A 23,268-nucleotide genomic window follows, 5' to 3' on the forward strand; every position below is an offset into this window, starting at 1 on the left:
ACAATTGGAGCTCATATGGTTCTAAATATTGTCAATTGGGACCAATAGAGTAACCAGTGAACTCTGAAGAGATTAATTATTAATAAAGAGACAAACCAATATTAATAAGTACAAGAGAGAACATTTTTGGTAACATTAATAATTGGTCAATTAATACTGGAAGATGAAATATCAATTGATATATTTTATGTTACTACCTATATATATATATATATATATATATATATATATATATATATATATATATATATATATATATTACATGTTATATATATTTGTATGGTGGTAAGAGAAAGAGAAAGGAAAAGATAAGAAGAAGTAGGTAGAAAGAGAGAGAGAGAGAGAGAGAGTTATCAGAAAGAAAGAAAAGAAGAAAGGGAAGAGTAGAGAAGAGGAAAAGAGAAGAAAGAAGAAGAGAGAAAGAAGGAAGAAAGGCTTGGAGGAGAAGAAGGAAAAGCTCATCATCACCATTTTCTACTCATCATTCTCACCAAACTTCATCATCTTCTTCTACTAGGTGAGTTCTAGTTAGAAACTTTAGGTTTCTAGAAGATTAGGGTTATAAAGTCATAAGCAAATCATGAACAATCCATGCTATGTGATGAATATTACTCTTGATGTTGTTGTTTTATGAACATGTGCTTGATATGTTCTTTGTGATTATTGTGATAATATGATTTGTTATGGTTATGTTATGATGTTGAAATCCTTGTGGTTATGAACTTGAGATTCTTGTTATACATGTGTATATGAGCATGTAGTGAGATGGATATGTTGGAAGAAGGAGTGTGGGTTTGATTGGAAATGGAATTACAGAGGAATTTTGTGTTATGAGAAGTGGAAAAATAGAAATGTGACTGAACCAATCGATTGGCCCCTGTTATCAATCGATTGACAGCCTCTGGTTTAGCAGAAAAATGGAAATTTCACAGGACCAATCGATTTACACTGTATGTCAATCGATTGCACAAACTTGCTATATATGAACAGTGGAAATTTTCAGCAGGATCAATCGATTGACACTCAGGACCAATCGATTGACACTCAACAAACTTTGAAAAACAGAAATGTGAGAGGAACCAATCGATTGGGCTTCCCCAACCAATCGATTGACTCAAGTTAAAAACCTCAAAATCCATTTCTTAAGTGTTTCTAAATGCATTCTTCCATCCATTAATCAATTGTGATGCTATGTTTATGTTGAATACATGTTAATGGTGAAAATTACATGATGAATCTAGTGAGTTAACCTAAGATTAAAATTAGGTCATGAGTGAGGTTTATAATCTAGATAACGCGAGAATACGGTATTCATTCGTGCGACGCTTATGTGGAGGTCGTGGACGAATTGTTGCCATGATGATAACGAGACGCGTTGTATGGAACATGCCATGTTATTGTTGTGTATTGTGGTGAATGAAGTCACCTATGATTGATGAATTTTGTTATGGTTCGTGGAACCGATGATTTGTGGAATCGATCATGTATTCAGAATATGTGTTTTTTGTGGTGGTACACATCTCTATTGGTATGCTTAAATGAGTAAGCATTGGGATGTGGGGACCAATGATTCGAGCCTCAATTGGGTTTGAGCCCCAACCATGGCGGACATGGGGGAAAGGTGGACACCTAGGTGGGATAGAGTCCCATACGGTGAAAGATACCCTAGGTGGGTTAGAGTCCCATACGGGTGACGGTTGCTTGAACTGAGGATTAAGCCTCATAGAGGACCCGATATCCACCGCGAAAGTCGAATCATACGAGCATGCATGAACTGGGCATGGCTTAGACGTAAGTCCGTTCAGGAATTGATGCGTCGTGAACCGAATAATGATCGGGGTTGAGTTATGAGAACTCAAATGCATGTTGCCATACAATTGCGAGATAGTTTCCCCATCGCTCAAGTCTTCGTTCCCTTGTTGACTTGAGTTGGATATGAGCTGAATATTGATTAGAAAACCCTATAGAGCCGAGTGGACCCATAGGATAGGAGAACTCACTGAGATTATTATCTCATTCCATTATTGTTGTTATTTTTTCAGGTAATCCTTGCAGGTTGAATATAAGAGAAGTTGTTTATGAATGTTTCAAGGGATGTTGTTTATCATGATTTTCCGCTGTGGAGTTGTGTGCAATGAAGATATTGCACATAGTTCTTTGATTTTTTATTGTTTAGGCACTATTGTGTAACATGTTCCATTGATTTTTTAGTTTGGACATGTATATATATTGATGCCATTAGGCACTTATGTTGGATCAGTACCAATTATTAACACTTGTATGATATTATTCTAGATATATATTATACAGGTTGTTACAGTTGGTATCAGAGCAGGTCGATTCTCGGCCTAGCCTTGAAACATCATAAGTAAATCTATTCCTGCCTCATATGTGTGTTTAGCCAACATGATTCTTAATATCATTGTATGTAGTATTGGGCCTGATCAACCTAATATTATGTGCATGGTAGGTAGGATCATGGTTGAGCGACCACGAGGGCTCTGAAGTGTGGGTTGAACTTGTGCTTTAAGGATAGGCTCAAGCCAAGAGTTAGAAAGTAAAGAGAACTAGATAGCCCAGTTGAAGTTTCAGAGGCGTTGTGATTTGGGTATTATGGAATTGAAGAGTAGTGTATCATTCAAGCGATTCTGCGGTGTTAACAGAGTTGAGAAGTTAAGGAATTCTATCAGATGAGTTTGTCAGAATTTTGAGGAATAAGTGAATTTGCTAGTGGAATAAGATATACCCACTGATGTGGAATAAGTAGTTTAAGTAATTTCGTATGGTGAAGGAGAAAGATGGTTATGTTGCGCATATCCCATAAGGTCTAGAAGTGAGGTAGTGTTTCAGTTTATAAGGCCACTAAAATATTTTGGAAGAACGAGATTACTTAATGGAATATATATTTGGGATGGTACCTTGCGAGTGGTTAAGGACTTGAGGGATAAGGATGTTCAGTTTTCTTGGGAGCCTAAGGTAGTGGTGAAGTCTAAGGAGAGACTCGAGGACATGGCTGCCTATTCCAAGTGAAACATGTATGGACCAAATGGAGGTTAGAAGATAAACCAAGTATATTCAGTCTTAGAAGGGAGATCGGATTTGGGATAACTCGTCAGCGGTTCAGTGTTAGCAAGAGAACATTATGGAATGTTAAGTTACCTAAGGATCAATTATAAGAGTTTGTGTGGAAAGAGAGAACGCACATTATATAGTAATGGAAGCTCTAGTGAGTTTTGGTTGTATGAGATCTGGTTGAGGAGAAGAGCAAATAAGTTGGATTTAAGGAATTCTAGTAGAATGGTTTTGTAATTGGAACTGAGAAAATTACCATAGGAAGACAAGTGAACACAGAATGTGGAAGCAGTGTAAATGTTACAATGCAACCGTTGTAATGGGGTACATTTTAGATAGAAGCACAATGGGACCAGTAAGATTCATTAAGACGAAGTTATGGGCTTGTAGTTGATGATTGTTCGCATCGAGGATTTCTAGAGTATGTAGTGGAGCGGAGGAAGTTAAACCTTGGTATTAAGAGAAGTATGTGATAACAACATTATGGTCACAAGTAAGTGTAATGGATTCCTTGTCTTGAGATGGATGTAAAGTAACATACATTTTGTTGAGTGGTGAGTCTTGTATTCTAAGAAGTTGAGTTGATGATAGACAAGCCAAGCTGGAGCATGTGGACTAAGTGTGGGAGGTGGAATATTTTATGTTGTAAGAGCTTATTGGGAGACAATGAGGGTTGTCCGTAGCAAGTCATCTAGACGAGTAACCCCAGTATGATGAAGGGTGTAGTAGGTATTGGTTTAGAAGAAAATTCCAGTCACAAGCGTGTGGCAATGATAAGATTCATCTTAAGTGCATTTTATTGAATTTCAAGAGTAATAGTGTCTTATTGGAAGTCTAGTTGTTATTTATCTTCTTGAGAAGTGTTTGTTTGGTTGGTCACGGAGTATAAACATTCACACCGTGTTGGAGCTAAGGGTGTCTTAAATGTCATAAGTGTACCGTTGTGGATGTACGGATTGAGGATGGAGTTACAAGTCACCACAAGTCAGATTGGTAGTTTTGAAATTGGGATTTCTGAAGGTGTAGTGTGTAGTTGGTCATCTGTAGAGATATCATAGAAGTCATATGTTTGGGGAACCAACCCAGTGAACCATATTCGGTGTGAGTAACTCTTGGGTGTATCACTATTACAGATAATGAGGACCCTAAGGAGTGAGGTTGGAAGAGACTTACTAAGTGGTGATCTGGAATGGATTAGTTCAGTGTATTGTATGCGTTAGTAAGGTGTAAATTGATTAGTCAGGATATGGCATTCAATAATTTCTTGGATTCATGGCTTCGGATGAGGACCCCCCAGGAGAGTAGTATTTTTGTGTACAATGATGCTCTAGACTATTGGAAGGATTTGTGAAGTTTTACTTCCAAGATGGAACGAGAATTAGATTCTTGAAGTTAAACATGTAACTCGGACTGTATATTAGTAAGAGCATGAGATAAGATTATGGAAGATGGGACAGGACGATTGAGATGAATGATTTTGGGATGCGAAGTGAAATGTTATCTCTAGATGTGTATGAAATATTGTGTGTGACTTTACGAGGTGTATGGACACTCATGATTACGCTCTAGATTGCTTAAGTTCCTTAGAAGTGGTGTCTCGTTGATGATTTAAAGTTCCTTGATGGTGTTATGTTGTTTTTGGTCGAGATCATATGTCGGTAGAAATCTTGAATGAATCAAAGCCCTACAAGAGGATTTGATATGGAATATAGTAGCCAGAACCGGATATTGTCAAACTAATTTGGTTTAGCTGCATTGAACACATGATGAATTTGGATGTTCTACGTTTTTATGGTTGTAGTAATGTAACTCCTGGATACCTATCTTCTGAAGAGCGTTGGACTTATTCTAAACTTTTGAGAGTCGTCAAGGAAGTTATTCTACTAATGGGAGTCGGTAAGGTTCTAGTACCATTTGGGATAGTAAGCACTCTGGAGGGTAAGTGTGTTTCCTTGTAGATTGTTAGCTAATAGTAGTGCCTAGGAATCCCAGGTGTTCCACTGTTGGAATCAGAGTAGCATAATCGAAGGTGATGGAAGAAAGAGCTCAATCAAGTCTATGGGGAACAGGGAGATAGTTACTCGTGAGAATGGTGGTAAGGATAAGAGTAAGACAATCTTGTGCTAATGGTGCTATCTCATTGGAGTAGTACGAGAGAAGTGGATCAGTAGGAGTAGAGACTTGCAACATACAGTATCAGATCAAGTGAAGTTTATGAGATTATCAATAAATGGATTACAAAGTTGTCGCATTTGTTGAAGGAATAATAAGAGAAGAGTAGTCAATATTGTGTGCGGTTAAGGAATCAATAAATTTTCTTATGAATAATTAATGAGTATTGATTAACCAAGTCAAGATAAGATGTCGTAATTATGTTTTGTGTAACTTAGTGCAAGGAAGGGAAGTTACGGTTTCCGGGAGGAAAGCGACCAACTGATGTTGAGCGGTATATCAGATAAATTAAGTGGGAGCAAGTCTAAATATTAATCTAATATCAGAATGAGATTGTGATGGAAATCAAGAAGTTTCAAGAGTTCATGAAGAAGGAAATTTGTCAGCAAGGACAAGTTAGAAGAATGAGTATGTTAGAGACTTGAAAACGAAGAGAAGTCAAGTGTTGGTCTAAGACGTTGATACAAGGTTTGTTTGTTTGTTGAGTAAAGGAAATTCGGGGGCGAATTTCAATTTAAGGGGGGGAGAATGTAATATCTCATATTCCCTTAAATGCTCAATTAGTTGTCAGTTAAGACCAATTGGGTTCCTATGTACTCTATCTATTATCATTTGTAACAATTGGAGCTCCTATGTGCTCTAAATGTTGTCAATTGGGACCAATAGAGTAACCAGTGAACTCTGAAGAGATTAATTATTAAGAAAGAGACAGACCAATATTAATAAGTACAAGAGATGACATTTTTGGTAACATTAATAATTGGTCAATTGGTACTGGAAGATGAAATATCAATTGAGATATTTTATGTTACTACCTAATATATATATATATATATATATATATATATATATATATATATATATATATATATATATATATATATATATATATATATATATATATATATATATATATATATATATATATATATATATATATATATATATATATATATATATATATATATATATACATATATTACATGTTATATATATTTGTGTGATGGTAAGAGAAAGAGAAAGGAAAAGATAAGAAGAAGTAGGTAGAAAGAGAGAGAGAGAGAGAGTTATCAGAAAGAAAGAAAAGAAGAAAGGGAAGAGTAGAGAAGAGGAAAAGAGAAGAAAGAAGAAGAGAGAAAGAAGGAAGAAAGGCTTTGAGGAAAAGAAGGAAAAGCTCATCATCACCATTTTCTACTCATCATCCTCACCAAACTTCATCATCTTCTTCTACTAGGTGAGTTCTAGTTAGAAACTCTAGGTTTCTAGAAGATTAGGGTTATAGAATCATAAAAAAACATGAACAATCCATGCTATGTGATGAATATTACTCTTGATGTTGTTGTTTTAGGAACATGTGCTTGATATGTTCTTTGTGATTATTATGATAATATGATTTGTTATGGTTATGTTATGATGTTGAAATCCTTCTGGTTATGAACTTAGGATTCTTGTTATACATGTGTATATGAGCATGTAGTGAGATGGATATGTTGGAAGAAGGAGTTTGGGTTTAATTGGAAATAGAATTACAGAGGAATTTGGTGTTCTGAGAAGTGGAAAAATGGAAATGTGAGTTAACCAATCGATTGACCTCTGTTATCAATCGATTTATAGCCTTTGGTTTAGCAGAAAAATGGAATTTTCATAGGACCAATCGATTGACACTGCATGTCAATCGATTGCACAAACTTGTTGTATATGAACAGTGGAAATTTTCAGTAGGATCAATCGATTGACACTCAGGATCAATCGATTGACACTCAGTAAACTTTGAAAAACAAAAATGTGAGAGGAACCAATCGATTGGGCTTCCCCAACCAATCGATTGACTCAAGTTAAAAACCTCAAAATTCATTTCTTAAGTGTTTCTAAATGCATTCTTCCATCCATTAATCAATTGTGATGCTATGTTTATGTTGAATACACGTTAATGGTGAAAAATACATGATGAATCTAGTGAGTTAACCTAGGATTGAAATTAGGTCATGAGTGAGGTTTATAATCTAGATAACGCGAGAATATAGTATTTATTCGTGCGACGCTTATGTGGAGGTCGTGGACGAATTGTTGCCATGATTGATAACGAGACGCATTGTATGGAACATGCCATGTTATTGTTGTGTATTATGGTGAATGAAGTCACCTATGATTTATGAATTTTGTTATGGTTCGTGGAACCGATGATTTGTGGAATCGATCATGTATTCAGAATGTGTGTTTTCTGTGGTGGTACACATCTCTATTGGTATGCTTAGATGAGTAAGCATTGGGATGTAGGACCAATGATTCGATCCTCAATTGGGTTTGAGTCCCAACCATGGCGGACATGGGGGAAAGGTGAGCACCTAGGTGGGTTAGAGTCCCATACGGTGAAAGATACCCTAGGTGGGTTAGAGTCCCATACGGGTGACGGTCGCTTGAATTGAGGATTAAGCCTCATAGAGGACCCGATATCCACTGGGAAAGTCGAATCATACGAGCATGCATGAACCGGGCATGCCTTAGACGTAAGTCCGTTAGGGAATTGATGCGTCGTGATTTGAATAATGATCGGGGTTGAGTTATGAGAACTCAGATGCATGTTGCCATACAATTGCGAGATAGTTTCCCCATCGCTCAAGTCTTCGTTCCCTTGTTGACTTGAGTTGGACATGAGCTGAATATTGATTAGAAAACCATATAGAGCCGAGTGGACCCATAGGATAAGAGAATTCACTGAGATTATTATCTCATCCCATTATTGTTGTTATTTTTTCAGGTAATCCTTGCAGGTTGAATCTAAGAGAAACTGTTTATGGATGTTTCAAGGGATGTTGTTTATCATGATTTTCCGCTGTGGAGTTGTGTGCAATGAAGATATTGCACATAGTTCTTAGATTTTTTATTGTTTAGGCACTATTGTATAACATGTTCCATTGATGTTTTTAGTTTGGACATGTATATATATTGTTGCCATTAGGCACTTATGTTGGATCAATACCAATTATTAACACTTGTATGATATTATTCTAGATATATATTATACGGGTTGTTACAATGAGAGTTAATTATATTAATAATATTAAAACATCTATACTTTCATTAATTTATACTTTTATTAAGTAAATACTACCCCTAATTAATAAAATTTTTTAAATAAGACATATTATCATGATTACTAACCATACTAACTTTCCTAAAATTAATAGTAATACCTTTTTTAGCAAGCTCCTACAAATTATGTTTTTTTTTTAATCTAAATAATACCCCTGAATAAAAATCAACTCCTTAGAGGGACTAAAAAATTAAAATGGTCTTCCTTTGACTTTTTAGGTCATTTGACCATGACTGGTATGCTCTGAATGTGTTAGTGTCAGCTGAAAATGAAAATAAAAAGGTGGACAAAATTTGGGGTACGACAGTTGCCCTTACTTAATCAGCTTCAAACTTAGAGGATGATGACGGTGAGCCTTTATCTTCTTATGGTGGGAGATGATTAAATATAGAGAGAGACCCTAATTTTGACCACGTAATCAATGGATTATAGGATTGCGCAAGGATTGAACAATCCTTGATGCTATATTGGCATCTAGACCAACCTTTCATTGAAGCCCAATAATACTCTGGAGATTAATTTCAGCCCATCCGGGTGAAATTTGCATATAATTCCTATGATCACCCGATCATATTACTAAAATTGGGTAGGAGTCTGATGATCCTCTGGTTGTTGTTTGATAAAACCTTGGTAGAACCCTTGATAAAACTCATAATAAAATCCTTGGCAAAACTCTTAATGAAACCCCTTATATAACTTTTGATGGAATCCGTGATGATAAATCCTTGATGAAACCCTTTTGACAAATCCCTGATGATACCCTTGGATTAATCCCTTTTGATCAGTTTCAACCTCTCCAAGTGATAGTTGCACACTATTCCTATGATCATCCGATCATGTTGCTGGAATCGGGTTAGACTTTAGTGATACCTTGATTACTCTGGATGAAACCCCTTTCGATAAAATTTTGGTAAACCCATTGATAAAAATCTGGTGGAACCCCTTGATGAAAGTCTGGTGAAACGCCTTTAATAATATTCTAATAGAACCCCTTGATAATAACCTTTATTGAACCTTCTTGGTGAAAACCTGGTGAACCCTTAGTGGAACCCTGTGGATAATGTTTTGATGAAAACCCTTTGATATAACCCCTTTGATGAAACTTCGGATGGAATCCTTAGATGAAACCCTTGATAAATCCTTTTTGATGAAATCCCTTGATGAAACCCCTTGATAGAACCCCTTGATATAATATTTTGATGAAACCCCTGATAAAAACTTTTGATAAAATCCCTTGATAAAACCCTTTTGATAAAATCCCTTGATAAAATTATGATGGAACCCTTTGATAAATCCATGATGAAACCCCTTAATAATAACACTTTGTTGAAACTTCTTGGTAAAACCCTGGTGAACCCTTGATGGATAATGCTCTGATGAAAATCCCTTGATTGAACCCCTTTGATAAAACTCCTTTGGTAAAATCCCTTGAAAAACCTAATATATGGAACGTGTCCCGTGTGTAGGATAGGTTAATAAGTTGGAGATGTGAGAGGTGAAAACCCGCTCAATAGTTGATAACGATCATTCAGGATGATCGACTACTGGATAGATTCCTTTGACGACTCACGATGAGTGAGTTTGCTGGGAAAGTCCTTTATTGAAAAGGCTTTGTGAACATGTTAGTTACTGGGAAAGAATGGTGTCACGTAAGATGACTATCTACTGGGGAATATGCTTCTAGGCAAGGTTCCCTAAGGAGCATGAGTGCTAGAGGAAAGTCCGAATAAATCCTTGCAAGGATATGGTGAAGGAATTGTATACCATTAGAGAATACCGGGGATAGTGTTGCTAAGTATTTTCTGCTTGGATAATGAGTTCCAAGGATACTTGCTAAGGAATTATCCTTAAGATCGACTCACTGGGGTGTACAAAGAGAAAAGAGTTGTGGAGAAGCTTGGACTGAGATCTATTATAGACTTAGCTAGGGATTGATCTAGACTCTCGTGATGAGTCCAGAATCTCAGCCTATGTTATGCATCTATGTATGCATGTCATGATATTTCATGTATGTCTGTTTAGAGTTTGGGTGACATAATACTCCATATTCAGGGATATGCTACGTATGATGTGATGCATGAATGTGATGTTTTGGATGATTCGTACATGAATGATATAATCATTTGGAGAATATGGCTTATTTTCTTTTAGTGAAGAGTTAAGTGGAACCTTAGGAAAGTGACTTTTGAAGGATGGGTTATGGAATTGTTAATAAGGATGGGTTGACTTGTAGGGTGCCAAGTACAGTTGGGCTTTTGTGAGGTGCCAAGTAAGATTGGGCTCTTGGGGTGAATGCCAAATGAGGTTGGCCTTTTGGGATGTAGGTGCCAAGTGAGGTTGGGCTTTTTGGATGTTGGTGCCAAGTGAGGTTGGCTTTTGTAGATGTTAGATTCATGTTATGAGAATGTGCTAGATGAATGAGATGATATGCATGGTTTGACACTAGAGCATAGCGGCATGATTAATGCATGATGATGATTTAAATGTTCAACAAGTTCCCATATGGTGGACAATGGAATGGTTAAGACTTAGAGAGGTTGCTTGTTTAACAAGACTGTTTGTCAAAAGGAAGTAGGGTATAATGTCAACATGACTTCCCGATACTTGTTTTGAACTTGATGATTGTTGATGTATGGCAGAGCTTGTCTATGCATCTTGAAAGTATTGAGAGGGATTACCCTTATAATATCCTATAGTTTCTCTAGCCTCTTAGGTCTTTAAAAAAAATCCTCACTATGAATTTGAAGCGGCTTAGACATACCATCTACTTGAGATGGTCTTGTGTAGTATTAGCCTCAGAGATATTTTTCCTTGACTAATCGACCATTGGAATGATTTGCCCTTGATAAACTATTCTTTTGAAGAAGTCTCTTTTGATCAAGCCTTGCGGCGGTTTGCCCCAGATTGATAGAGCCTTTGAGGGTATTTCCTGAAAAGGAACTTGGATCCCATCATGATGTAGTGTGACTTTGATATGGACTTCCCCAGTATATGAATCTTGAAAAGTATATCCCTAATTATTAGGGTCTGGAGGAGTGTCCTGAGAAGGAACTTGGATCCCACAATGTTGCGATATAACCTTTATATGAATTTCCCAATATTTGAATCTTTGAAAAGTATGCCCCGGATTAGGTGACTTTTTGGAGTGATTGGCCTCAGTATGCCCCTGAGTTGGTATGCCCCAGTATGAGAGTCTTGAAAGGTATGCCTCTGATCATGAGGGTCATGGATGATATTTGACATATGTGTGTCAAATATTGAAATGTTTCGCTTTTAATCAATAGGATCTTCAGATGATGTGCCCCTAGGATCATAAGGATCCCCCCCCTAATTGGAAGGATCCTTAGGTGACTTGCCCCTAGTTAGGAATGTCTCAAAGTGGTGTGCCTCTGATCAAACAATTGTTAATATTTCCTTGGTGCTAAGTATTGATTTGTGAGAAAACTGTTCTTTTTGAAAAGTAATTCTAATATCATGCTCATGCAAGTTTTTAAAATTGAAAATTGTTATGGAAAACGGATATGGTGTATACAGATGATATATGGTCATGAGGTTGGCACAAATGAATATGTGATAGAATAAGATGGTTAGTAACAAACATTCAGAGTCAATTTAACAACGATTTTTCTGAGTATGCTTTCATAGTGAACCTAGCTTCAATTAGGACTTTTAAATGTTATAACGTGACTTGGTTCACGGTTTATGAAACAAAAGATATAAGGCTCAAATTTTAATTTTATCCCACCATTTCTCCTTGATGATCTTCATTCCTAAATCCAATTAATTCAACACATGTATTTAATTTGCAAGAGAATTTTGATAGATAATTATGGAGGTAGATGTAATGACTCAAGTACTTATGAGATTCTTGAGGTGGTAGTCACCTACTTTCACTTACAAGCTTATTTCCGTTTTTTTTATTTTTTTTCTTCTTTTTAATCCCTATTTTTGCATAGACCAATTCTTTTGAATTTGTGGTCCATCGGAGTGCCCTAACTTTTGCCTAAGTCAACTCCTTTTTAGTTTTTGACTCAGCGGGCTCTTTTTGAAACATGATGCCTTAACTTTTTCCTAAGTCAAATTTTCAGGTTTTTTCTTTTTGACTTACCGAGCCTTTTTTTTAAAACAACTCTTGTGATTTTTGCTTTTAATTTCAAAAATTATGACTGCCATTTTAGCTATTGTGAGCTTTGTACTTTCTCAGCTTCCTCGATGTTAGATGATGTATGTGAGGAATAAGATATGCTTGAACCTATTATCCTTGTGATTAGATGGAATAATTCTCTTGAGATCATAATGCATCATTGACTTAATTGAAAAACTAACCCGCCCCTGGTTAATATTAAGGGTTTTTATGAACAGAAAAAGAAACACCAACTTCTGCCTTGAGGGGGTTGACTATGGATTATCTCCTTATTTCTCCAGTGTTTGGGAAGTGAAACAATGCCTTACATTGCCATCCAGGTCTTACTATTAAAAGCACTTTACTTTCCTCGTCTCACACTACTTCTTTTATTATCAAGTCATATTTCTCACACCGTATTACTTTACTTTTGTTAATCGCATGTTATTCTCGTTATTCTCGTTTTCAAAACCAATTTCTAAACCACTCTTTTCAATTCAATTACCTTTCCAAAATGTTTACTTCTATGTTTCTAATCTATATGTTTATATTTGTCATAAGTATGTCCAGCTAATTTATTGATGCTGGGATATGAGGACCGACATTTGGCGTTAATACAATTTTTCTGAACTCAATTTAATCGATCACTACGAAAGTAGAATCGTGAAAACATCGGGTAAGATCGAAAGTCGTTCGACAATAAAGAATAAAATTGGATTGTTTTTTATTAAAGAATACTGTGGAAGCACTTTGTTAATTAATTAGGAAAGTCTAATATTTCTAGAAAGAGGTTTTAAAACTATTTGCGGATGCGTTTATAGGTTTAGGATCCGGTTACCTAAGCGAAAGCATGGAACCCTTTAAAGTTAAACTTTCCAATCAAAATTACTTTTCAACTTAGTAAAGAGTCTGATTTCTTAAAATAGGATTTACTACTTTAACACAATAAGCGTGGGTTACATGTGATAGTGAACGGTATAAATTAGAGAGTCAAATTCGATTATGAATACGCGAAAATGATAGTTCCTGTTCAATTACATTCTTTTCAAAGTAGAAAATATTTCCCCGTACAACGATCCTATTTAGAAACAATCAAGAGTGTTGTTGTTTGATGAGAGCCACATCCCAGTGTTATTTGTCTGAATTTTTTAAAGTTATTTATTTCATCTCTCCTTTGATTAATTCATTCTCCTTAGATAAACATTGTAGCAACTAGAAATGATAGATTGATAGTTAGGTCTCTGTGGGATCAATATCTTTTAAAACTACACGATAGATTGTATACTTGCAGTTAGGTAATCCGATAGACTCATAATCTCCTGATCAAGACTATACATAAACCTTTACTCTAGTTGCTAGATTAGAGTCTATTTGGCTTTTAGTTTCATTTACAGACAATCATAACATCATCCTTTATCATATGGATGTTAAGAGTGCATTCTTAAATGGATACATTTCTAAAGAGGTATACGTGCACCAACCTCCTGGTTTTGAAAGTTCTCAAAATCTTGACTTTGTTTTTAAACTGAAAAAGTCGTTATATGGTCTGAAATAAGCTCCCAGAGCTTGGTACGATAGACTAAGTAACTTCCTTTTGGAAAATGATTTTACCAAAGGGAAAGTGGACGCAACTCTCTTTTGCAAAACCTTTAAGAATGATATTATGACATGCAAATTTATGTTGATGATATTATTTTTGGTTCTGCTAATGCTTCATTGTGCAAGGATTTTGCTAAGTCAATCAAGGAACAGTTTGAAATGAGTCTGATGGGAGAACTCAAGTTCTTTCTCGGAATCCAAATTGATCAACGTTCATAAGGAACATGCATTCATAATAGGAAACACACAAGGGAACTTCTGAAGAAGTTTAACTTGTAAGAATGCAAGTAAGAAAAAACTCCAATGCATCCTACATGCATTATTGCGAAAGAGTAGGTAAGCAATAAGGTGAATCAGATGTTATTAAGAGGTACGATAGGCTCTCTCTGATTGGAAAAATAGCAAGTGTAATATTTTGCCGATGTAGTAATAAGAGGGATGTTTCCCAAAGATCGATCTCGAGGATTGTGCAATAATATATGAGTAAACAGTCACTCAATTGAACATAAGTAATAGTTTGGGTTTTGTAAAATTCACTGTAAGGAAAAATAGAACAAATAAATATTTTCACAGATTAATATGATATGCCAAGGATGGTGTGTAAAAGTCTCCTGTAATGACCCTTGAGTGTATATCTCCTTAATAATGAGAATTGTTTCAATTACCGGATCTTAAGATTGTTTCCCCCTAAGACCTCGGAGGAAAACCTTTGGCATTCAATCTAACGTCTAAGTCCTTAGGTGATTATGATAGAACCAAGTCATTTTAATTTAACAAGAATAAACCGATAGCCATAGGGTATCCCTAGTCCTAGGTGATATCTACTATGGTTTCATTGTATAAAAACCTTAATAATTATAATCCTGCGAATCGTTAACCATACATCAATCTTCATTTTTCTGATAAAGAAAGCATTACGCAAATCACATAGTGAAATTGATAGCAAATAACATATATTAAGGAAAATCTAACACTAGAGTCATTACATGATCAATTAAGGGAAACCCCCTGGCATTGGGGGGTTTAGCCTATCATATTATTCAAATCAGATACAAGATAAAATTGAGACATTACAAAAAGTTCGGAATTCCGTTGATCTTCAATCGCGTCCGCTCTTGAAGGATCTCCGTTCTTCTTAGCTTTCCACTGCTTCAATCTTCTGGTCTCTAATTTTTTATCGTGTAAAAAGTCCCTCTCTCCATATTCAAATCTCTGTAAATAGTTCTAGATGACAATTTTTATCTAGCAAAAGTCCAAAATGCCCTCTGGGATAAGCCGTGCCAAAAACAAAACAAAACTGGAAAATCAGTTGTCTAAGCCAACATTGGCCGTGTCAGGCAACACGACAGACCGTGTTGGGCTTTTGGAGCAAAAGGCCTTGACACTCCCCTTCAGGGAGGCTGTCACGGGCCGTGTCAGCTAACATGGGCACCCGTGTCATCTCCCTATTTTCCTCTTCCAAGTGCCTTCTCCTGACACGGCCCTTGTTGGGCAACACGGGTGGCCATGTCAGGACTACTATACTGTCCAATTTTCTTCTTCTGACGGGCCCGGAACGTCCGATTTTCTTGTCTATCCCTCAGGTACACTTGCTTATACCTGAAACCAATAGAACTACCACAAAGGGACATAAAATGGAGTATGATGATGCATATAACATGTAATCAACAAATGGAAACAACAATACAAAACATCTAAATTACTAAACAAAACAATAAAATAAGTGGACTAATGTGTTACCGACTTCGTACAAAGGTACAAAATGAGTGTCAGAAAACAATTAGAATTGGAGACTGATCACAACCCCAAACTTATCTCATTGCTTGTCCTCAAGTGATGCTCGAGACATCAGAATGTTTACCCCCAAATTTTGCATCCATAATGGTACTGCGATCTTTCACGATCTCCTGTTTACTTTTAAATCATAAATTTACTCTTTCCCGATTTCCGACTTCAGCCACACTTTCACTTTGACACATCTTTTAGCCTGTAGCTTTTCACACTCTCACCAAATCTCTCGGGATCAAAGTGTTTACACTCAAGAAAAACAGAGCATGCAAAGTCAAATCTTAGGTTTGAAATACAGATACCTTCATAACAAGAAACACACAACACACATTATTTGAGGACTTTTTCGATTGTAGCGGGACTAAGGTGTAAGGTGGCGAGTTAAAGAAAAGGAATACTAAGGGTTTAAGCTCAGATTTTGTGTTGTTACCCTCGTGACTGTTGTTCAATCTAAAAATCGGGGGTATTTCTTTTGGACACCGTTCTTGTTGAGATTCATTGGCTCATATATTTTCTTTTATTGCTCTTTTGAGCATGCTTTTTTGTTGCCAACCTTAGTACTTCTAGATAAGTGCTTCATGATCTTTTTTTTTCTCTTTTTCTTTTCTTTGAATTTTCTCATCTTTTTGCACTTATCTACAATTCATCGATGTCCCCAACATTTTAATGAAACCCCAAACTTAGGCTTTTCCGCAGCTTCGGGGTAAACAACACTTATCTAAGCAAGGTGTGGTAGTGTATGGGCTTATGGTTATATACAATGGTTAAATAACAAACAAAAGGAAATATGGCTCAAATTTGGTGAAAGAAGGGTAATAATGGCGGGTTGGTTTGAAAGGCTCGGGGTTTAAATAAAAATAATGCCTCAGTTTGTACAGTGTGTTATGAAATTTCAGTATCTCTAATGCAAACCCAGAGAGACAGAGACATACCTGGACAACTCTCATGATGATAAGTGTTTGGCTTTTTGTAGTCCTAACCATGTTTTGTCTAGCTTGCAGGCTTCCAAGATATCTCTCAGTGTAATGTAGCTTTGTCTTCGCTTCGGTTACAGAGTATCCCTAAGAAGTCCAGTGGCAGAGAGTCGCATCAGATTGTTCGGGTCAATAGCATCAACTTTCGGGGGTTTCCAGAAGAGAAAGTAGAGGGGTGTGTCTTCCATCCAATCACTCAAAGCTTCATCATTCATCCGACACGAATGTCCTTTATCTGTAACACATAAAATACCACACAACTTAATTAAAAATTGAAAAATACCAAGAACAAAAACAACAAAAACAACAACTAATAACCCCCCCCCCCCCCTAAACACTTGAACTAAACATTGTCTGCAATGTTTAATCCAAGATAGAGAGGGACTCACACAGGTTCACTGTGGTGGCGAAAATTGCAACATCAGACGTTGCATCATCGCATGCATCTCTTCCATAAGAGTCCCTTGACGGGCTTGCTCTAGACCTTGGCGTGTTTGCTCCACTCGGAGGTAGCCAATTTCAGTTTGCATCCACGACCATTGGTCCGACTTCACATACGACGACCCGACACCTGGGTACGTGGAGTCCTCTAGTGAAGCAACAAATTGCTCCTGATCCTACATATTTTCATGTACTTCTTCCTCCAGTGGGTCACCTGCAGCAAATGTGTCAGCATTGTGCTCGTCCATATCATCTTGGACGGAACTCTCATATATCCAATTGGCCGTGTTGGAAATGCTAATTCGTACAGGGTCAGGAAGAGCCATAATAAACTGACCCGAACTCATTAATGCATAATAATCAGAAACTTGTGAAATCATACCTTGCTGGATCAATGCGTTCATGTCCAGTTTTTGCTTACCTGCCACCGGTGTCTCATTAAGTGCAGCAGGGTCATATCTGAAATGGTGGGCAATTTGAGTGATGATGCCCCCTTGGGCTGCTCTCCCCATGCGACCCAGATAATTTGCAGCAAATGCTGTAATGCTCACAGCTACCCAGTTTACCATGGTAAACAAAAAGAACAGTTCCCTCTAGGTGGCTACACCTGTGCTATCACCCCTGCCAAAAAGTGTGAAATCCAGCACCTTCTGGGCATACCTGAAATAGGGATTTTGAATGCCTGATGCCTTCGCCCCTTTAGCCACATAGTCAGATCGTCCTGTAATAGCCAACCAGAAAGTATTAACATCAAAACTATTTGGTATGGCTCCGGGCCATAAAGGGGTAGGTGAAGAATTTCCCCCAGCTGCTCCACTGTCAACTCGTGGTCGACATTGTATAACCCGAAAGACATTGTTCCTCTAAAGTACACAGTTGTACCCGTCCAATCTTTTTTCAGCTTGAACTCAATTGTGCTCAAGAATTCTAAAGTGATGAACTCATATGTTGGCGCTTCACAATGCACAAACTCAAGCATTCTAAGGACATGGAACATCATATCCAATTCTTCAGACAAACCTAATTGAAATAAAGTATTGGAGCAAAGGTACCTTGTCAGAGTGATTTTCCATTTGACGTGATATGCGTATCTCCGTTCATGCTCTGGGTTGTCAAAGATGATATCATGTGAATTCGGATGACGGATTGTCCGTTTCCATGGACGGGATGATTCTGCATCTGTTTTCTTCCCTTTGGAAATTCGTTTGGGCGGCATTTTTGATTCTTGGAACATAATTTATCATCCAAAAAAAAGTATGGAAAACGGAAAAAGATTATCGTAGCCTTGTAGAGGATGGCGAGTAGAGCATCTTTTATAAAGGGTGTCAGCAATTTGGACAGAGTAAGATGCTAAAGTTGGGAGGTTTAAGGTGGTGTGATTATGGAGGAAGGTTAAGAACAAATAAGGAAGGAGAGGGATGATGTGAAAATGAGAGAGAGTGAAAGAAAATCAGATTTTATTGGTAGATTAAGGGTAAAATGTGTTTAAGTGGTGGAAAATCCGGGTGGGGTCCACAAAAGCACAAAAAAATAAATTTTGAAAAATATGGCAGTTGGGCCTGACACGGGTGGCCGTGTCAGGCCATTGTAATTTTACGGCTCTTTCAGTAGAGCTGACACGAGCCGTGTCAACTGACACGGGCGGCCGTGTCAGCCTACTGTAAAAAAATTTGCTTTCCTTCGCTTGCCTGACTCGGGCCGTGTCAGGTGACACGGGCACCCGTGTCAGGGCCCTGTTTTTCAAAAAAAAAATTGATTTTTCCACTGTTTTTTGTTATTTCCCTGTTCTCTGGTATCCGACAATCTTTTATGGGTTTAACTCAACCCTTCTTTTCTACACTATGCGTTGTAATTGTGAACCTACGAAAAAAACCTGTAAACACACCAAACATGGAAATAGTTAGAATAAAATTGCGTGGGTTGCCTCCCACTAAGCACTGCGTTTAACATCACGTGGCTCGACGGTCGTCTCCCTCATCCTTGGAGACGGACATTATCGATCATACCACTTTCTTGTCCCTTGTAGTAGTGTTTCATCCTTTGTCCATTTACCTTAAAGGTATCCCCATTATTTGTATTTTTCAGTTCGATAGCTCCATGGGGAAACACATTGTGAAGCACGAACGAGCCCGACCACCTGGATTTCAAATTTCCTGGAAAAAGCTTTAATTTGGAGTTTAACAAGAGCACCAGCTATCCCTTGACAAACTTCTTTCTCTGCAGCTTTTGGTCGTGCCATTTATTTGTCTTTTCTTTGTATAGCTTGGCGTTTTCATATGCTTGATTCCAAAACTCCTCTAACTCGTGGAGCTGAAAAATTCGGGACTCACCTGTTTTAGCTAGATCATAATTCAAGAATTTGGATGCCCAAAATGCTTTGTGCTCCAACTCTAGTGGCAAGTGACAAGCTTTACCATGAACCAACTGATACAGAGACATACCTATGGGCATTTTGAAATTCGTTCTGTACGCCTATAGTGCATCTTCTAATTTTAATGCCCAATCTTTCCCAGATGCACAAACAATCTTTTCCAATATTTGTCTGATCTGCTTGTTGGACACTTCGACCTGGCCACTCGTTTGAGGGTGATACGGAGTGGCGATCTTATGTTTAACATTATAGTTCTTTAGCAGATTCTCCACCAGTTTGTTTAAAAAGTGAGTGCCTTCATCGCTAATAAGTGCTCTTGGCACCTCGAATCTCGAAAAGATATTGTTATTCAGAAATGTCACCACCACTTTAGCGTCATTGGTGGGCAATGCCACAACTTCCACCCACTTTGATACATAATCAACTGCTACCAAGATGTAATTTTTCCCACAGGATGGTGGAAATGGCCCCATGAATTCTATTCCCCAGACACCAAACAATTCAATCTACAACATAGCATTTTACGGCATTTGATTTCTCTTAGAAATATTCCTTGTTCTTTGACATCTGTCGCATTCTTTGATGATGTCCTGGGCATCTTTGAACAATGTGGGCCAATATAGACCCGATTGAAGAACTTTGGCCGTTGTTCGGTCACCACTGAAATGTCCTCGATAGTTCGAATCATGACAAGTTCTAAGTACATCCCTTTGCTCCTCCTCCGAGACACATCTTCTAACCACCCCATCCACTCCTCTTTTGTATAGGAATGGGTCATCCCACAAGTAAAATCGGCAATCATGAACAAACTTTTTCTTTTTGTTAGAATCAAAATCGTTGGGGATTACACCCCCACTAAATAATTTGTGTAGTCTACGAACCACGGGATACCGATAACAACGAGGATGTGTTCATCAACGAACTCATCCTTTATCGGTCTCTTTTCTTCTGTTTCTTCAATAGGTGACATGCGGGATAAATGATCTGCCGCTGTGTTTTCACGCCTTCTTTTGTCTCGGATCTCTACATCAAATTCTTGGAGGAGTAAGATCCACCTGAGAAGTCTCGGCTTAGAGTCTTGCTTAGCAAACAGATATTTCAAAGCGGCATAACCCGTATACACTACAACCTTTGATGCTTACAAATATTGCTTGAACTTGTCAAAAACATAAACCACGATCAACAACTCTTTTTCCTTGGTTGTGTAGTTCATCTGTGTCGGGTTCAACACATGACTAGCATAGTAAATGACATGTAATAACTTCTCTCTTCGTTGTCCTAAGACTTCCCCTACAGCAATATCTCTAGCATCACACATGATCTCAAATGGAAGAGACCAATCGGGGGCAATAACAATGGGTGATGAAATCAGTTTGATCTCCAATGTCTCAAAGGCCATGGTGCATTCTTTGTAGAACAGAAACGCCTTATCTTTAACCAATAGAGTGGTCAGAGGTTTAGCAATTTTTGAGAAATCTCTTATGAACCTACGGTAAAAACCTGCGTGTCCTAAGAAACTCCTGATACCCTTCTCATTAACCGGGGGTGGGAGTTTAGAGATCACTTCCACTTTTGCTTGGTCAACTTCAATTCCCTTGTAGGAAATTTTGTGACCCAACACTATCCCCTCACGCACCATGAAGTGACATTTCTCCCAGTTCAGAATTAAATTTGTTTTCTGGCACTTGTCTCAAACAAGAGAGATATTAGTTAAACAGATATCAAATGAGGATCCAAAGACCGATAAGTCATCCATGAAGACTTCCATATGCTTTTCGAGCATGTCAGTGAAAATGGAAGTCATGCATCATTGGAATGTGGCTGGAGCATTACACAACCCTAGTGGCATTCTTCGGTAAGCAAAAACACCATACGGGCATGTGAATGCTGTCTTTTCTTGGTCTTACGGCACTACAACAATCTGATTATACCCGAAGTATCCATCTAAAAAACAGTAGTAATCATGCCCGACTAACCTCTCTAACATCTGGTCAATAAGTGGCAAATGGAAATGCTCCTTCCTAGTTGTTGTGTTCAACCTTCTGTAGTCAATGCAAACGCGCCACCCGATTATTATCCGTGTGTCGTCACCTGATCCAGAACCTTTATAGTATGACTGGTACAAATATCATCCTTGTACCTCATGGTGTTTCGAACATCGATTTTCAATTCCTTATCATAAAACTTCAACGCCATTATTCTTTCTTCTATGTTTATCAAGCACCGTCCCGTTTCCAAAAAGGGTCTACCCAAAATGAGAGAGACCTCTTCATCTTCCGATATTTTAAGAATTACAAAATCCACCGGGAAAACAAACTTATCAATCTTTACCAGAACATCTTCAACAATGCCATACGATTTCTTGTCCGAATGATCGGCGAATTAGAGTGTCATCCTTGTATCTTGCACAACCCCTATACCAAGCTTCTTGTAAACGGATAACAGCATGAGGCTCACACTAGCTCCCAGATCAATAAGAGCTTTGTTGAACGACCTATCTCCAATAGTACATGGGATGGTCACAACTCCTCGATCTTTCTTCTTTATCGGAATCTTCATACCCTGCAAAATAACACTACAAGTTTCGGTTAGAACAATCGGGTTAGTGTCGGTGGTACGCCTCTTAGAAACGATATCCTTCATGAACTTGGCATAAGTAGGCATTTGTTCAAGTGCCTCCAACAAAGGAATGTTAATTTCCAGCTTCTTGAACAAACCTAAGAATTTTTCAAAGTTTTTCTCATGTTGTCCTTTTTTCTTGTTTCCAGTGGGGAAGGGAAGCTTAACAATCGGCTTGGGCTCAATAACTGTTTCTTTTACAACAACTTTTGGTTCTACCACTTCTTCCCTAACAACTTCATTTTCTTTGATCTCAAGGTCCACTTCGATCAATTGGTCTTCCTCTTCATCCACTTCCTCCACAACTTCATTAGATTTACCACTTCGTGTTGTCACCGCGCTCACATTATTATGCTCTCTAGGATTTGTCACGGTTGCGCTAGGTAGAGCACCTTGTGCTTGAGAACTCTAAGCTAGTCGCTGAGCGATTTGACCCATTTGGACTTCAAGATTCTTTATGGATGTTGTGGGGTTTTTCTGATTGTTCTTGGTTTCTTCTTGAAATTGAACATTATGAGCTGTCATTCTTTCAATAGAAATTTCCCAATCAACTTTCTTAGGGGTCTGTTGCTGCTCATGTTGTTGGTATTGAGTTTGGTACCGATCATGTTGAGGAGCGGTTCCTTTTTGGTCTTTCCATGAGAAGTTGGGATGATTCTTCCAACCCGAATTGTACGTGTTGGAATAAGGATTATTCTGCTTCAAAAATTTGATTTCCTCTACTTGTTGAGGAGTTGCAAAACAATAAACAGTTTGGTGCGGACCACTACAAATTTCACAACAGACAGTAGGAACCGGTTGGACATGCGCCACCTGTTGGGTACCTATATCCATCGCCTTCAGCTTCTTATCAACTTTGGCATCTATAGTATCTTCAATACAGATTTTATTGGTTTCCATTTTTAAATCTATAACCCCTTCTGGTTTGATCTGACACCTATCGTACAACTCCATGTGCTCATTAGCAGCAATAACTTCAATGATCTTCTTGATACCGGTGGCTGTTGAAAAATTT

At 37.7% G+C, this 23,268-nt stretch overlaps 1 protein-coding gene across 1 annotated transcript; it reads right to left on the reverse strand.

Annotated features, from left to right (window-relative positions):
• Window positions 1-17,856: 17,856 nt before the first annotated feature.
• On the reverse strand, window positions 17,857-20,107 carry LOC127081515 (uncharacterized). Its single transcript, XM_051021767.1, has 4 exons — window positions 19,787-20,107; window positions 19,594-19,687; window positions 19,270-19,416; window positions 17,857-17,984 (listed from the first exon to the last, which is right to left on the reverse strand). Exons 1-4 carry the CDS (start codon window positions 20,105-20,107, stop codon window positions 17,857-17,859), a joined length of 690 nt encoding a protein of 229 aa, XP_050877724.1.
• Between the last annotated feature and the right edge of the window lie 3,161 nt (window positions 20,108-23,268).

This window comes from Lathyrus oleraceus, chromosome 5, assembly GCF_024323335.1.
Source record: "Lathyrus oleraceus cultivar Zhongwan6 chromosome 5, CAAS_Psat_ZW6_1.0, whole genome shotgun sequence".
NCBI lineage: Eukaryota > Viridiplantae > Streptophyta > Magnoliopsida > Fabales > Fabaceae > Lathyrus > Lathyrus oleraceus.

Coding starts and splice junctions, on each gene's coding strand:
- LOC127081515 (XM_051021767.1), bottom strand. CDS start 20,107: ATGGGGCCATTTCCACCATCCTGTGGGAAAAATTACATCTTGGTAGCA. Junction 19,688..19,786: donor GACAAATATTGGAAAAGATT/GTTTGTGCATCT, acceptor TCTCTGTATCAG/TTGGTTCATGGTAAAGCTTG. Junction 19,417..19,593: donor TTATGATCTAGCTAAAACAG/GTGAGTCCCGAA, acceptor AGCTTTTTCCAG/GAAATTTGAAATCCAGGTGG.